Source organism: Haliaeetus leucocephalus, unplaced genomic scaffold (assembly GCF_000737465.1).
Source record: "Haliaeetus leucocephalus isolate CR32 unplaced genomic scaffold, Haliaeetus_leucocephalus-4.0 Scaffold306, whole genome shotgun sequence".
NCBI lineage: Eukaryota > Metazoa > Chordata > Aves > Accipitriformes > Accipitridae > Haliaeetus > Haliaeetus leucocephalus.
In genome coordinates, this window is record NW_010972742.1 from 9,729,206 (window position 1) to 9,745,471 (window position 16,266).

Sequence of the window (16,266 nt, forward strand, 5' to 3'; positions counted from 1 at the left end):
AGAAAGCACAAGTTTGTACGTAGAGGCGTAACTCATAAAAGGCCATTCAGAGAGGCAGCAGCAGAGCTATGGTATGTACTAACACAGTTCAAATGGGGATCTGATACTGACCTCAGCATCTGTACCCTTCTGAGTCAAGGGGGAGTAAAAAGAGGGAAAAATACAGTAATCCACACTAAGTCTTTAGCCCAAACACCACCTTTAGTCAGTCTTTGGATCTCCAAGTTCAAGCCTCTGAAAGTTTTAGATCCCAGGTTCAATACTGACACATAACCTGCCAAGGGGATTTTCCCAAACGGAACAAAATCCAGAACAGATCTAGTCTTACGTTGCAGGCCATGGCTCCCATCAAACACACGATCAGTCTGCTGCAGCAGCTCAGCCTAAACTAGAACCCAGAAGCACCAGCAGACTTGTGCGGATTCCCATTCTCACGCATCACAGAATCATAGAATTATGGAATGGTTTGGGTTGGAAGGGATCTTTAAAGGTCACCTAGTCCACCCCTCCTGGAATGAGCAGGGACATCTTCAACCAGATCAGGTTGCTCAGAGACCCATCCAACCTGACCTTGGATGTTTCCAGGGTTGGGGCATCTACCACGTCTCTGGGCAACCTCTGCCAGTGTTTCACCACTCTCACTGTAAAAAACGTCTTCCTTATATCTAGTTGATATCTACCCTCTTTTAGTTTAAAACCATTACCTCTTGTCCTATCGCAACAGGCCATGCTAAAAAGTTTGTCCCCATGTTTCTTATAGGCACCCTTTAAGTACTGGAAGGCTGCAGTAAGGTCTCCCCAGAGCCTTCTCTTCTCCAGGCTGAACGACCCCAACTCTCAGCCTGTTGTCACAGGATGGGTGTTCCAGCCCTCTGATCATCTTTGCGGCCCTCCTCTAGACCCACTCCAACAGGTCCATGTCCTTCTTATGCTGGGGACCCCAGATCTGGACGCAGTACTGTACGTGGGGTCTCACCAGACCAGAGCAGAGCAGAGGGGCAGAATCCCCTCCCTCGACCTGCTCGTCACACTTCTTTTGATGCAGCCCAGGATACGGTTGATTTTCTGGGCTGTGACTGCACATTGCCGGGTCATGTCCAGTTTTTCATCCACCAGTACCCCCAAGTCCCCCTCCGCAGGGCTGCTCTCAATCCCGTCATCCCCCAGCCTGTATTGATATTGGGGGTTGCCCCGACCCAGGTGCAGCACTCTGCACTTGGCCTTGTTGAACCTCATGAGGTTCACAGAGGCCCACTTCTCGAGCTTGTCCAGGTCCCTCTGGATGGCATCCTGTCCCTCAGGTGTGTCAACCGCACCACTCAACTTGGTGTCATCTGCAAATTTGCTGAGGGTGCACTTGATCCCACTGTCTATGTCACTGATGAAGATATTAAACAGTACTGGTCCCATCCTCCTCACTAAAGGAAAATGACTGTTCAAATAAACTTGAAGAGACAAATCTCAGACTTCAGGGTGCTTTCCCTGTCCACACATCCCAGCCCCATATGTTGCCACCCATCCCTGAGTCAGGAAACAGGGCTCAAAGAAACTATTTCATTCCATTTTGCAAGTCTGCTGTAATGATTTCATGTTCACGCAACACTCAAAAATGTAAATTCTTTGCCAGCACTAAACACTGTTATTAACAGACTTTAGGGACATTAACTAATTGAACTCCTATGACGATCACAGCTGGGTAACGAAGGTCAGCAAAGAACAATGCATATAGCACAATGACCATGCAAACCATTGTCTTTTACACACATGGTATGCTTGGGAAAAGAAGGATACAATCTGAACATTACCACAAGAATGGAGACTATGCAAGTCACATTTTAGGACCCTTCTTTTCCCAGTAACAGAACTGGGCAATAAGCTGAAGCAGTTGGAATCTGAGCACCTCGTGAAGCCTTGAGACTGTTCCTGCACAGGGAGGGTTCTCAGCTTCCTTTTGATACACAGCATTTGCTTTAAGTCAAAATCAGTCAAGACATACAAGGCACAGAAATGTCTCTCTTCCCACCCTTCTTCTGGATTTTTACCTCCACAGACTTTTGACACTTACCTTAAGATCAATCAAGAACTAAATAAACTAGCTTTATACTCCTGAGCCAAGCAAGACAAGGGATCAAAGTGAGAGTCTCCTCCCAGGGCAACGCAACCTCCTACTGACACCTCAGACTTCGTCTCTGGTCTGCACAGACAGAGGTCCATACGCAACCAGCAGCAGCAGCAGCACTCACGTGCTTCCAGTTAATATGCAAGCACCATGGCCACACCTGACAAAGCATTCAATATTTTGCCTGTTCTGAGCTTTACTTTCTAACTAGAGCAGCTTCACAAAACATTATGCTGGACCAAAAGGAAAGAAAAAGCAATGCTGTACTCGCACACATCTGAATTAAGTCCAAAATTTTGGTTCTAGCTAAGACTAGGTATTTTGGTGGGGCCGGTTCAGTGCTTTTCTAATGCTCTATTACGGAAAGGAGAACATCAAATCCCTGCAGAGCAATGAGAAGTAACTAGTCAAGGAATACTAAAGGCATGGAAAGAAGGCAGGGGGTGGGGAGATAAAGGGCAGTGGGGGTTTTTTTCCTAATCCCACTGACACATTTATTAAGCTCTTGGATTTGTGTGCATGCAATTCACAGACAACCACGCAGGAAAGACTTTGTCAAATTAATATGTGCGCCGCATCCTGCAAAGTAAGAGCAAGCAGAAACAATGCAGAAGCCACAAAGCATCCCACAACGGCACGAGGTGTGGAGTGTCTAACCCCACTGGCCATCCTGCAGCGATTGGTGCCTGTTCTGGAGCAACAGAGAAACTCACAGGAAAACAGAAAGTTAACTTTAATAGAGGGAGGAAAAGGGCTAGGTCATCATGTGGTGGGGATCAGAGTTCAGTTAAAACCAGTCACACTGAGGAGGTTCAAAGTAACTCCTTTGCGTGTCACAGCCACACCAAAGCAGAAGTGAAAATTAGATATCATTCTTTAGGTGGGTGGCAATGGACAGACTGAAAAGCAAATTTACTTCTTCTGGGGAAGAGCCCTGCTCAGAATAAACACAGGAGAACAGAACCACTCTGTTCATGGGAGCACACCTGAGACCCCTGGGGAACAGAGCACATCTCCAAGGCCCCAGTTTTGCTCCCATCACATGCTGACCTCACGAGCAAGGTCTGGCCCTCAACCAAGGCAGGTGCTCACCTTCCTCTTTGTTGTTGGTGATATCTTTCAGCAGCTCAGTCTTCATGCAGGCGTCTTTCCTTGTCTCTCCCTTACTCAGCACTGTTCGCTAGGGGTGGGGAGAGAAGGGACGGGGAGGGGGGAAAAAAAGAAACATCATGGTTTAGCTCAATGTTCATACACACATTGCATCTAAAAGAAGACACAATCATGGACACATCCTGTTTACATCATGGGCAAACCTCGTTCTGCAAAATAATGCTGCCAGGAAACTGCCACCAAGGCACAGGTCAAAGATAAAAAACAGCAAGGCTGGCCCCAGCTGACAGCTCGTCTCGCCCAAGAAGCAGAGGGGCTTTGAGCTGTGCCCAGGGCTTCGACCTCACAGATCTTCGGTTAAGATGCAGCCAGTTTTTCTGAGTGTAACATGCTTTGGAATCCAGCTGAGTATGTCTGTAGAGGAACAGATTAAAATTGTCATGAAATGTGTCTTGAGGAGGTGACCCTTATTCCCCCAAAACTTCTTAGGTTTTGGGTGGGGGGAAGCAGATCTATCAAACTTCTCATTACACATGATTTACCAACATTTATAGCCCAAGTATGCTTTTGGTGGTTTGGGGTTTGTTTTTTTTAGTTCATTCAAATGTAACTTACAAAATGCAAACCCTCAGTGAGCTACAGCTAAGTCATCATTCATAACATCCATGTTTATTAAAGTTAATGAGCTCTATTTTTAATTCTATAGAAAGTAATTTTCCTTTTTTCCCCTTTTTTTTTTAATTTTTTTTGGAAAAAGGGAACACCTGCTCATCTTCTCTGCCTTTCACATGCCTGGAGTCACGTTGCTAGATCAGGTTTGCAGCCTTAACACCGTCGCTTTCTCTCTTTTTTTTTTTAAATGACAAGGCAAAAAAAGGGAACAAAACAAAAAAAAGGAAAAAAGTATTAAAAAAATCCCCAACACACACAGAAGAGAAGGGGTCCTTTGACGCAGCTCTGTGTTTAAGGAGACAAGCTGGTCTGAAAGGTAAAGATGGCGACTGCCTTGCAAAGCTGCAAAGCGTGATCGGGGAGGCAGCGATGTCCGCCTTCGGGGCTGGGGCCAGGCCGGGTGAAGGGTTCACCACACGCTGCCTGCGTCGCAGGAGAAGAATAAGCCCAGGTCAAGCCAACTGTTGTAGGCCAGCACGGAGAGCAGATGGTGCCTGCAGCCATGCAAATCACAAGGTTTAAAGCGCACTGAGTGATAAAGAAAGAAAAAAAACAACCTGCCCATCTCCCATAAAGCAAGCAAAAGAGGTAAGTAGCACATGCGAAGCCTGGCATATCAGCTCCAAAACCATTTCCAGCAGCAGCTCGCCCTTCCCCACGCCGCTTTCTGTCCGAAGCTAGCAGGGGAGATGAGCTTTGATGTTGCTGTTACCAGCCACCCTGTGATTTTTGTTTCCATGTGAACTCAGCTGCAATGCCAGGTGCTGGCAGGTACTGCGGCATGGGGTCTTCCTTCACCCCGAATTCAGCAGCCCCCCGCCCCATGCAGCCAGCAAAGGGCTCATCCAGCACCGGGTCCCTGCCCCTTGGTGCCTGCAGGACCACCTGCCCTGCACCTAAATGCCACTATCTGCAAAGCAACACACAGCTGGTGGGAAGGAGGAAACTCAAGGGACGCTGGCTGGGCACAGGTTCTTGGGAAAGCCTCCACCACCTGCCAGGCCCGCCTGCGCAGAGCTAAGGGCACCTTCAAGGATTGCTCCTCTGTGGAGGAGGAAGGTGGCTGTGGGTGGCTGCCTGCCCCCGAGCGCAAGCAAACAGCAAACACGGCCGCATCTAGATGCTCTCAGCAAGAGGGAACTCATGCCCCAAGCGCACCACCTTCGGATTTTCAGACACAGATCAAAAAGCAAGCTGTAAGGATTTGAAACCTCAGCTCAGCCAACCGATCAGATAGCCTGAAACAGAACATACCTCCAGCAGACACTGGCGAACAGCTTCCATCAAGAAACGATCGTAAAAACACAGCCCAAAGTTTGAACACAGATCAGCTTTTTTTTTTTTATTTATTTGCTAAGCCAATAATATATATCCTTGCTGCAAACATCTGCTTGTAAACTCTACCCCTCTTCTAGCCAGACTCCTTGTAGACTGGGAATAACTTCATTTTTCTCATGGACTTACCCTGCTGCAAGACTAATGCAAAGAGAACTGCGGAGAGCCAGGGCTCAAGCGCAGCACCACAGCTCCCACCCATTGGAAGGGGCATCCAGGCCCTCGCCACAGACACCAGCAGCAAATAAAGAGCCTCAGTCTGTCTAACAGGGACCAGCTTGTTTCCCCAACCTTTGTTGCAACAAGGAAAGGTCTTGATATTCCTGCTATTAAACTGACTCATACTGGAAGCCCCAGGATTTCCAGCAGGTCATTCTTAGCCATCCGATTCTAGGTTTTAATTATTTTATAAGCAGTACCCCCACTCCACAAATCATCCACACTCTCCGTTCCACAGAGGCGTTGCTGTTGCTCAGCCCATGATGCCTGAAGAAAAGCCACTGCAGGAACCCTGGAGTCAATCAGACCTCGGCAGCTAACGACCACCCTCTCTCTTCGCTGCGATTACCAGGAGCTCGGGGCTGCTCTGGGTCCTGGCCAGCGGCAAGAGCTCTCAAAGCAGAATTTCCAACACCAAGAGAGGCAAGAGAGAAACCAGCACTTTTTCCCGTGAGAGTGAAAAAGCTGAGTGCCAAGGCAAGGCTAACCAAGGCGGCACCTGACGGGCTCTCCTGGTTCCTGTCTCAGAGACAAATCCCTCGCTAGCAGCGGCGGCAGCTTTACAACTTCCATGCCTTGCTCTGAAACAAACAAAAACTCAGCATCAAGGTAGAAAATAAAATAATAATTAAAAAAAGTCAACTGTGAATTCTGAAGCATTTTGATCAAAAGGAAGTTACAGGAAACCCCTGCAAAGCGCTCGAAGCCTCTTCCCCCCAGGCCAGCGCTCTCCCCTCCTTGCTCCATCACCACCCGGCAGATGCGGCAGCCGGCACCCAGCACCGAGGGGCACCCACCGGGCACCCACCGCCAGCCGGGCAGCACTGCCCATTCATTCCCACCGGCCCACGGCTCCACCCAGCCAACTTAGCAGCCACTCCACCGCAAGTGTCAATACCTCCATTTTTGTGTGTGTGTTGGGTTTTTTTTTTCCCTCCCCTCTCTCAAATTCAGAGCAAACTTCCCTTTCTGCTCACACTCCCCATGCCCCAATCCGTCGGCTCCCGATTGGCAGGGAAATCCTATACCCACCCTCCCCGCCGAGAAATGTCTGCTCTTGCAGCAGTCCCAACAAAAGCCAACTGCCAAGCACAGGCTGCTTCACAATAAAAGTCTCACTCGCTCCATTTTTTTTCTCTCCTTCCCCCCTTTCCCGCAGCCGTCCGCCTCCATTCCCTCGCCGACCCCGGACTGATTATTAACCTTCAGTGGCTGGAGAGCCTCCATAAAGAGTACATGCCACCAGCAATGAAGCATTATCTCCACACAACATCCCCCCCCCCCTTTTATTTTTAAGTTTCAAGGAGAAGAAAAAAATATTGCATCTTAAGAAAGACTGATTAGGTCTTTGAAAGGGTTTTAAATGCCATGAGGATCCAAGGAGAAGAGCTAGTGCTGGTTTAGTTTTTCCCCTCCACCTCTGTTTACAAGAAAACAGGCTTCCTCTCCTCCGCGAGGTCTTTGGAGGGGATGGAAGACGGGTCAGACCAGCCAAGGAAAGGCTCTGCAGCATTTCCAAACAGACGACGACTAGAAACTACAGTGGTGCCTTTAAAACAAAAAAAAAAGCCCACAAAAAAAAAAAAAGAAGAAGAGAAAAAGAACAAAGCTGGGAACACAGAAAGAGCTTTCTCAGCCTCCTCCTTGGCATTTTCATCAGCCATCCGGGTGCCCTTTGCAAAGGTCCAAACAGGTTTTATAGGCAAAGACAATACATGCACAGCAAAACTCCAACATATTGCAGCTTACCAAGCCCAAGAGACCAGTGAGTTACATCATGAACCAGAGCTCTCTCCAGGCAGACCAGGAAGGAGCGGAGGTTGATGTGCTAAGATGTCTACCTTCACCAGGGTCTTTTTTTTTTTTTTTTTTTGTCTTAAAAATCAACCGTCTAGGAACCTGAGGCTTTGCAGCAGCATTATTCTGATCACAGCCATGCAGCTAAAGTCGATCTGAAAGAGGGCTGGGAGCAGGAGGACCCTCTGAAAGTCTGCTTGCTCCCATTCGGGGCAGCAGCTGCACCAACACATCTGCCTGCAGACCCGGCGGGACAGGCAGGACTGATCCTGCCCGGCCTGCAAAGCCTCCAGCTGGGAGGTGGACACCAACCCCTCAGAGGTGGCACCACCGGGCACTGCTCCCCATGAGCGGTTGAGGCACGTGTCCCAACGCCAGCTCCCCGGCAGAGCTGGGGCTCAGGCAAAGCTCTCGCCAGCCCTTCAGCAGGGCAGGATTTCACCTCCTGTGCAAGGCAGCGGTGAGGTTTGCAATACACACTGTAGCAAGGAGGAGAGGCAAAGCTCTCAATAAATGATGCAACCCCAGCAGCAGCAGATTCTCATTCACTCATTTTTTTCCTCCCTTTTTCTCCTAAAAAGAACCACAACTCAAACCAACTTGCTTGTAATAACATTTGCCTTAAAGAGAAGACAAACATTTTGTACTTAATTATATAGGAAGTAATGATTAAGAAAATGCTTGTAGAAAGAGAGTATTTCTTTTGTAGGCACATGAAGGCTGCTCATTTCAGATCTCAGCACCACTCAGGTCCTGCTGTGCATGGGCAAGGTCTGGGATCACTGCTCGTGGAGACGCTGACCACGGGCCTGTCATTAGAAGCAGCAGCAGCATTTGATCTGGGGAAGGAAGGAAACGTAACCACCAGCATACCTGGCCTACAAAGCAGTCACCAGTCTCCAAGCTCCTTTTTTTTTAGGTTAAGGCCACTTTCTTGTAAGCCTCATGCAATCATGTGAACATGGAATTTTATCTGTAGCTCACAACAAGCACTGCCCTCAGCCTGAAGTTTGTCCCCAAATCAAATTCTTTGCAATTCTTTTGTCTCCTGAATTCCTTTCAATCAGACTCTTCCTAAAAGAAAAGAAACATTTCCTTCTCGATCCCCATGTCCTCTCTCCTATTCCAGCCACACAAATCAACTCCCGAAACAGGGGGAAGGGTAGAAACGAGGCGCAAGTCCCTGCATGCAACAGCTGGGAACAAGGAGACACGTGCATGAAACACAACAGGACTTAAAATGACTTCTCATAAGACAACGCGGTCCACAATGGCGTGCAGGCTTCAGGCAAGGGGGGTTTGCAGAGCCCATGCCCTCCTGTAAAGGGGAGATCAATTTACGCTTCCTCACTGCTTCCATGCTGCGAAGCTTCGTATCCATCTAGCTGTGTCCCAGTAGAGTTAAAGCCAGTGCAACTTGTATGTGCAGGCAAGTGTAAATGAAGAGCAGACAAAGGCATCTACCTCCTCCTTCCACAGGCTGAGGTTAGCAAGGAGTACAGCTGCTGCCTGCCTTCTCCTAGCACCCATGAGGGGAGAGGGGGAAGAATGGAGACCAAGATTCATCACTATCTCTACCAAAAGCAAACCAGCCATTTCAGAAACACCCAGTCCCCAGGAAGGCTTAGCCAGGGTAAAACCGTAGCACCAAGAGGAGCCTGGAGCAAGCAGGTTGCAGCAGCCCAGGGCCAGGGTGCTGGAAAGCAGCTCACCCCCATCAACAGGGCTCAGGCACCTCTTCAGCCTCCGCTCTCCTCTTCCTCCCACCCCCAAACCACCACAGCCAGCGGAGCAGCTCCCTCTCCCCCTGCCCGTCCCGCCAGTGCCCAGTGGAAGGGCTTGTCGGGTTGGCGGAGAAGGGAAAGCCCCGCGTGGGCTTCCCTTGGGAGCTGGAGGACCTCGCTCAGCTGCCCACACCACCTCCGTCTGGGTCACCTCCAGCCATCGAGAGACCAGCACCAAGACGGCGACGCCTGCAAGCCGGAAAAGCAGTCAGGGAGAAGGGGGGAAAAAAAAGACAAAAAAAAAAAGAAAGAAAAAGTAAAACTTGCACCCTCGGGCCTGTCCCTCTAATAACTACAGCAAAACCTCACCAAGGCTTTACTCTCCTGGAGGGTGAGAAAGCGACACAGCGCTGCCCAGCACCCGAAGTCCTAGAGGTGGGAGATCCTCACACCCTCTCCTCCATGGCCTACGGGCTTCGTCCCCGGCGTGGGGCCTTTTTTTTCTGCTCTGTCATTAAGAGTGGAGCCTGGTCTTTTCCTTCAATCCCAAGAATTGCACTGAATTAGATCATCTTTCTCGGCTCACCTCCCCCTACAGGCTGCTCCCGAGCATGCTCAGCTCGGCCTGGCGCTGCCATTTCATAACTGCATTGTTTACAGACACACACTGACCTGCCATTTTTTGACAGGAGGAGAGGAGCAGGCGTTTGCCTCCCGACCACTCGCGGCCCCCCAGCCCCTCACAATAAAAATCCGCTTTGGAGAAGGGAAATTGCAAAAGCGTGGAAAGTAGCAGGCTGTGGGTTTGTGGTGGTGGTTTTGTTGTTTTTTGTTGTTGTTGTTTGGGGTTTTTTTTTTTTCCTTTTCTCTCCTTGATTTAGGTCAAAATCCACCTGTTTTGGAGGGAGAAGTTAACCCCTTTGGGGGTTGGAGGTAGTGGGGAGGAGAGGTCTTGCAGAGCTCGATGCAAAATGCCAGCCATGATTTTTAGCTTCTTCAAATCACAACTGTGCTTCGATGTCACCTAAAAATACAATACCCAGCCCAGTCTGCCATCCTCCGTCAAGCCTTCCTCTGCGAGAGAAAGGGTTGGAAATATGGTATTTCCCTTGAATAAACAAGTTGGCTTAGTCCCAGCACATACAGTTTTCTCCTTTAAATGCAAACCAGAGTATTTTTGCAGGCACACAGGAAAATGAGGAGAGGAGGAGGGGAAAAGTTCCTCATTTAACACCAAGAGCTCTATGAAAAGCCTTGCAAGGTTGCTCTGAGCCCCCTCTCTTTTCCAGTCCTCTCCCCGTCCGTGCTGATCATACTTTATAGGTGAAAGCAGCTCTGACTTATGACGGAGAGAAAATGCCAGAAGAGCTGGAGGTTTCCTCATCCTTGGAACAAGGACAAGTTGTGAAAATCTTCCTCTGCAAGAGGCACTGTGCTGCTCCGACACAGTATGGCAGCGTTGCAGGGAAGACGCTTGCATATCAGATCTTCTTAACCCCCACTGCCTCGACCCTTCTCCACCACGTCCACCAGCCTTCCCCCTCCTGATGGGGACTGAAGGAAAAAGATAAATAAATTACCTGGTTTGGGGGAAGCAAGCTGTGATGTTGGATCCCAGAATATTTTTTTTAAAAAAGCTTCCTCTACATTTTTTCCCTCTAATTTTTTTTTCTTTTTTTAAGGACACTTTCCAAGTAGCTCGTACAGTTTGTGAGCTTCGCTCCTGCTGCTTTCCTGACTACTGTAAATCCTGGTAGGCAGTGCTGCCTGCTGCCTGTCCTCCTCCTCTGCCCCCCTCCAGGACCAATGCCACCATACAGCAAAGCCAGACATTTCCTCCTCCACCCAAGAGACCAGGGAGCTCACACAGGCACAGGGAGGGACGGATCCCACGAGACCAGGGAAACACCAAGGGGTCTAAGGGTCTCCTCTGCAAAGAGGGGTTGGTGTCAAAACTAAATTCACAGGAGTTAGAAATAACTGGCTGAAAATGGTAGTTAAGGGTTATAAATTCAAGACTCGTTTCCAAATCACTGACATTACATGTCACTGCAGGAACATATGGTCCTCTGAGCCTCACAAGCAGGGAGCGTGCGCGCTGTCAGAGCCCCAAGCCTTTTGGCTGCACCAAAAGCAAGGTAACCCTCCCGCTGCAGCGATTCCTCGACCACTCTCAGCTCCAGGAGCGGGAAGGGGAGAAGGAAAAACTTCAGGGAAGACCAGCAAAAGGACAACAAAGAGGAGCAGCAGGAGTCAAGCCAGCCCTTCCCCAAACCAGCTGGCCAGGAGGGCAAAGTTCTTTAAAACTCCTTGTTCACCTGAATAAAATAGCTCCCTTCCATTGCACAAGATGCATGCAATCCTCTTTCATTAGGAGATGGCACCGCATGGGAGAGGTCAGGGAAGCCAGGGACCAGTGCTGGCCCCAGGACAACCACCACAGCCCAAGCCCACAACGTCATAGGCCTGATCCTACCCCCTGCACCCCTGTTGCCAGGCCCAGGCTTTGTCTAACAGGCTGATCAGCAGAAAATATGCCCCATGTGTGCTGCAGAGCCCAGCTGTCTCCAAACCTGTTCTTGGGAAGAGGGGAAGAGCTCATGCTGGCCCTTAAAGGTCAGTTAAATATGTGAAGGGGAAAAACCTCAAGGCCTCACTTTGGGGCTCTTAACCCTTGCTGAACAGCAGCGCGAAGTCCGGACCTTGGGTTTCTCTCTTCCCTCCAAAGTAGGTCAGGCTTTTCAGCGTCTCTCTGCAGATGCTTGCAAAGGGCATCAGCCGGCAGGGATGGAGCATTAGGGTTTTTTGGCCAGCTGTCACACCAGTGTCATCATGGTCACCACAACACAGGAGCACACGTTGCACACCTCATCGGTTTTTTGGTTGCTTGTTTCCTCAACCTTCATCAAACTCAAAGCACATTTTTTCCCCTGGATGGGAGCTGATCGGGCAGCACATCAAGGCCTCTGCTCTTCACTGTTAAAAAGGAATCTTGTTTCTCTCCTCATGACTTCTTCTGATGCCTTTTCCTTTAGCACATATCTTCTAGATGATGAACAATGAGCATATTTATAGTCCAGTGGAGACACGATGGATATTTAGATTAAGTATCACAGATCGTCCTGTAAGCTCCCTAATCTTTTAAATGCCATCTTCATGTCTCACTCCTCGATTGAAAATTCAATATTGTGTCTGCATGGCAGCTTCAGGGGTATCCCTTGAGCATGGCAAGCTCAGGCCAGTGTTTTGCCCCCTGGCAGGGGTGCCCGGACCCCCCATGGCTCTGGGACCTTCGGTGTCTGCTCCAAGTCCCACCGAGGTCTGTGGCAGCCTGTCTGCGTATAACACAAATGACAGCAAAAAAACCCCAAGAGCATGGCAGGGCCAGGGGTCTGAACTTTAGGCAACTTTTAAAATAAGCTGCAGACATGCCTCCTGCCATGAAATCAACCATGGATGTTCCGTTTTAATCAGCTGTTCCCTTGGATTGCAAGCTACTATTTAAAAAAAAAGAAAAGAAGAAAGAGGGGAGGAAGCCACCCCAAAATAAAAAGGATTGTTTCTTCCTGGTAAAATAATGTTCGCTCTTGCCTCTACCCCAAGAAGTGAGCTGTAGGCTTGCTTGATGCAAGCAGAGGCTGTCAAAGGAGACCTAGTGAGGAGGTGCCATGTGGCCACAGGCCCTCTCCTCCCCTTTGGGAGTTCAGTCTTCAAGCAGCTCGGACACCGCAGCGTTTGCTCTTCTTGCTTACAAGAAGAGAGGGCTCCTGAGAGAATTTTCCAGAAACTTCACACTTTAAAAAATAATAATAGTAAAAAAAAAAACACCAAAAAAACCCACCACCACCAAAAAAAAAACCCCAAAGCCCAACACCAAACAAACCTCCCCACCCCACAAGACAAATAAAAGACCACCCGGACGCGAGAAAACAAAGCCCAAGCCTCCCCGGAGCAGGCGACATCAGATGCAGAAGTACTTGCAAGCCCATGGCACAGCACAAGGCAACAATCATCGCAGCACAGACAGAGCCTGGCCAGCCTCCTCCAGCCAGCTCGCCAGCGCGCCCCGCCTGCCCGCCTGCGCACAGGGCAGGAAAATAAATGTATATAGAAACAAATAAATAAATAACCCCCAGCCATGATTCCCCGAACTGTCTTCCTCCTCTCCGAGGCTTCTCCTTCCCCAGCAGGAGACAGCCTGCCTGTGGCCAGGGCCAGCGGGAAGCCGCTCTTTGCGAGGCATGGGAGGTGGACCCTGCGGTACCTGCAGACATCTGTTGTCTTCTTCTGGTGAAGACTCAAAGAGTTGCATATTCCAGATCCTCATGAGCAGTGATTCAGTTTCTGCTCATGTGATAAAAGCTCCCTCTACAGAGTGAGCATGCCCAGAGGAGACCATTTCACTGCTCCCTCCAAGCTGCAGCCATTTCACAGAGAACCTGCCGGCTCCAGGGCGTCCATTGGAGCGCGATTATCCAGGGCATCCCGGGGACGCACCGGTAATGCAGATCATCTGTCAACTTTCTGACAGGGTGCCAGGCCTCAAAACTGATCGCTTGCCTGAGAAAAAAAAAAAAGCCTTTTAAACCATAGAGTGAGGTGTTCTGTCTCGGTGGCCTTCAAGAGTAGCCCTTGCCCGCAAGAAAAGGAGAGGCAGGAGGGACAGGGAGGGATGCTGTGCAGCTTGGGGATGCTCCCGTGCCGATTTTGTTCTGCTTAATAAAGCGCCCAACCTCTGAGCACTGGGATGAAGGCACACGGGTTAAACTGGTTCAGTGTGCAGTGTCCAACTGCAAGTGCATTCGAGATCCGATCTGCTGAGCTAAAGGGGAGCTATTTTTCACTTTGGGGATTAATAAGACAACCTGACCTGGTACAACCAACCTTAAAAAGGTATCACAAAACACAGTCATTAAGAAGAGGGGGGGGAAATGGAATGAGGGGGGGAAACCCTCATGAAGTGATAGTGCACGACGAGGTGCAGGAGCTCTGAGCTCAGCCTATGTCAAACCATATGATGCAGCTGGCCTAGTCAGCAAGCTAAAAGAAGAAATTTTAGCTTCAAAATAAAAGTAGTTTGTCTCTGTTCCACTTAACAATTAAGCATAAACTCTTGGCAACCTTTGTATCTGCTCAAGCTCCCAGTAAAACTGCCAGAGCAACTCTCAGGAACATCTGTAAGCAGAGATCGGCTGGAAGGGATTCAAGCGCAAGACTGGCATTTATCGGAGGCAGGAGCAGGAGGCTGCTGGAGCTGGGTGTCGTGCTGGAGAACCTCCCACCCGAGCAGGGGGAGGGCGACCGGCAACCCCGGAGAAGAGGCCAGAAGGAAGAGGAAGCTCAGAAATGGACTGTGGCACCACCCGCTTGTTCTTGGCCAAAGAAAAAACAGTTTTCAAAAAAATAAGACCACAGAAGATAGTTCTCTTAAAGAGCAGAAATTAAAATGAAGACGAGCTGAGTGTAATGTGTTACAGTGGGCTGGGGGTGGCAGGGAGCAGCCTGCACTGTAGGGAGAAAAAAAGCCAATCGAAATCCATAGTGAGATTTTGAAGAGCCCAAGGATTTTGTTTGCCTTACACCTTGTACCAAAAGCAGGCATGCAAATTCAGGCCTTCAGCACAAGCACGAAGCCATCACCTGCTCTGCTCTACCCATCCCCTCCTCTCCTCTGCTGAGCATCCCAGGAACGTGTCCTGCCACTGCATTATCACAGCCTGGAAACGTCAACAAGCCACATTTTCTCCAGCCCAAGCAGCTAATTCACCACTGTGTCCAAGCACATTTGCAAAGCAGCAATAGTTAAAGGAGCAGAAGAGCCTGCCACAGATCTGCCTCGGCTACAAGGATGTTATTTTTCTCTCCACACTCTGGAGAAGTTTCACTACTAAACAGTTAAAACACACAAGGCTAAATCGAGATGACTGAAATTCATAGAGAAGGAATATTTGAGGTGACAGTACAAAGCAAGGATCTCTCTTTCACCCACTGGGTTTTTGTTTGATGTAAATCTTAAGTTTTAATATACAGAAAATGAGATTTTCCTGGCCTTTCTATCAGTTGCTGAGAGGTGTAGAGGTAACTCATTTAAGACAAACTCGAAAATCCCCAAACAAAAGCAACAAAAACCGACTACACAGAAAGAAGTTGTATTATCCACCGCATCAAAAGATTACTGTAGTTCAAACCAAAGATGGCTTTAAAACAGTTGACACGTTGCCCTTCCTTGCAGCATGAAATTACCAAGCTTTCATTAAAAACCCAGAAATAGAAACAAAGATATTAACAAAGGCAGTATCAATTGAACTACCACAGTCAACATCCCCTTTCAGAGATAAAATAATGATGAAGAACCACACCGCAGCCTCAGCCTTCCCGCGCACACAGAAGGGCAGCACTCCCCTCTGCATCTCAGCACTAGACATGTTTTTACTGCTGAAGTTAAATATACACTGACAGCAGAAGCTACCAGAGATGCTTTTCACATCTCACGGCCATCCTTGAAAGCACTAAACATTGTTTAAAAAAAACCAAACCAACAACAAAAAAAAGCACAGCTGATCAGAGTATTGCAGATGGTTCAACAACCACCTCAAGCAGAACGATCGATTGGCACCTTACCAGCATCTCTGCATAGTGTCGCGTTCATGGGGATGCTTGTGCATTGATTAATAAGACCTTAAATTTATGCCATCCAAAAGGAGAGAGAAGCTTCCAGACCACCACGGCATTGCTCAGTCTGGCACCACTACCTCTGTGCCCAGGCAGGGTCTGGCAGCTGGCAGAGCGGTGCCTTCTGCCCCAGGACCCCCATCCCCCCCATTCTGCAGAGGTCCAGTGCTACACAGGCTCTTTTCTAACCAGCTGGTTAGAGACCCATCTCCAGACTGGCAGAGGAAGAGGTTTTTCTAATGATGTAAGATAAGAACGAGCCTGTGCCCCACAAAGCTTTCCCCTTTATTTAACCCAAGTACTCTCCAGCAATTTCCCCACCAAGCTGGTATGAGACAGCATAGCACCCCTCTTTCAAAACATCTTCTGCCAGGTATAAAACTACAACATATTTTTATACCAAGGCTCTCTGGCCTCCGTTCCCCGATTCAAGGCTCGAATATCCCTTTCATAAATCTCACATTTTCAGGAGGAAGGGAGCAGCACAACCACCTCCCTTCACAAAGGACACCAGGTTCCTCAGGGCTTTTGCTTAATTACACCATTATGTACGGCATTTTCACAGCTCCCTTGCAGGGGAAGCGCAAGTGGGAGGCAAGGGGAGATTTTTCTTTCTAT

General features: G+C 49.0%; 1 protein-coding gene across 3 annotated transcripts in view; it reads right to left on the bottom strand.

Moving 5' to 3' along the window:
- Window positions 1–16,266, bottom strand: part of EHMT1 (euchromatic histone-lysine N-methyltransferase 1) — a 123,179-nt gene that overhangs the window by 59,857 nt on the left and 47,056 nt on the right. For all 3 annotated transcript variants that reach the window (XM_010571035.1, XM_010571034.1, XM_010571033.1), the window contains exon 2: window positions 3,212–3,299. In XM_010571035.1, coding sequence (XP_010569337.1) covers window positions 3,212–3,299 — 88 coding nt within the window. The remainder of the gene's footprint in view (window positions 1–3,211; window positions 3,300–16,266) is intronic.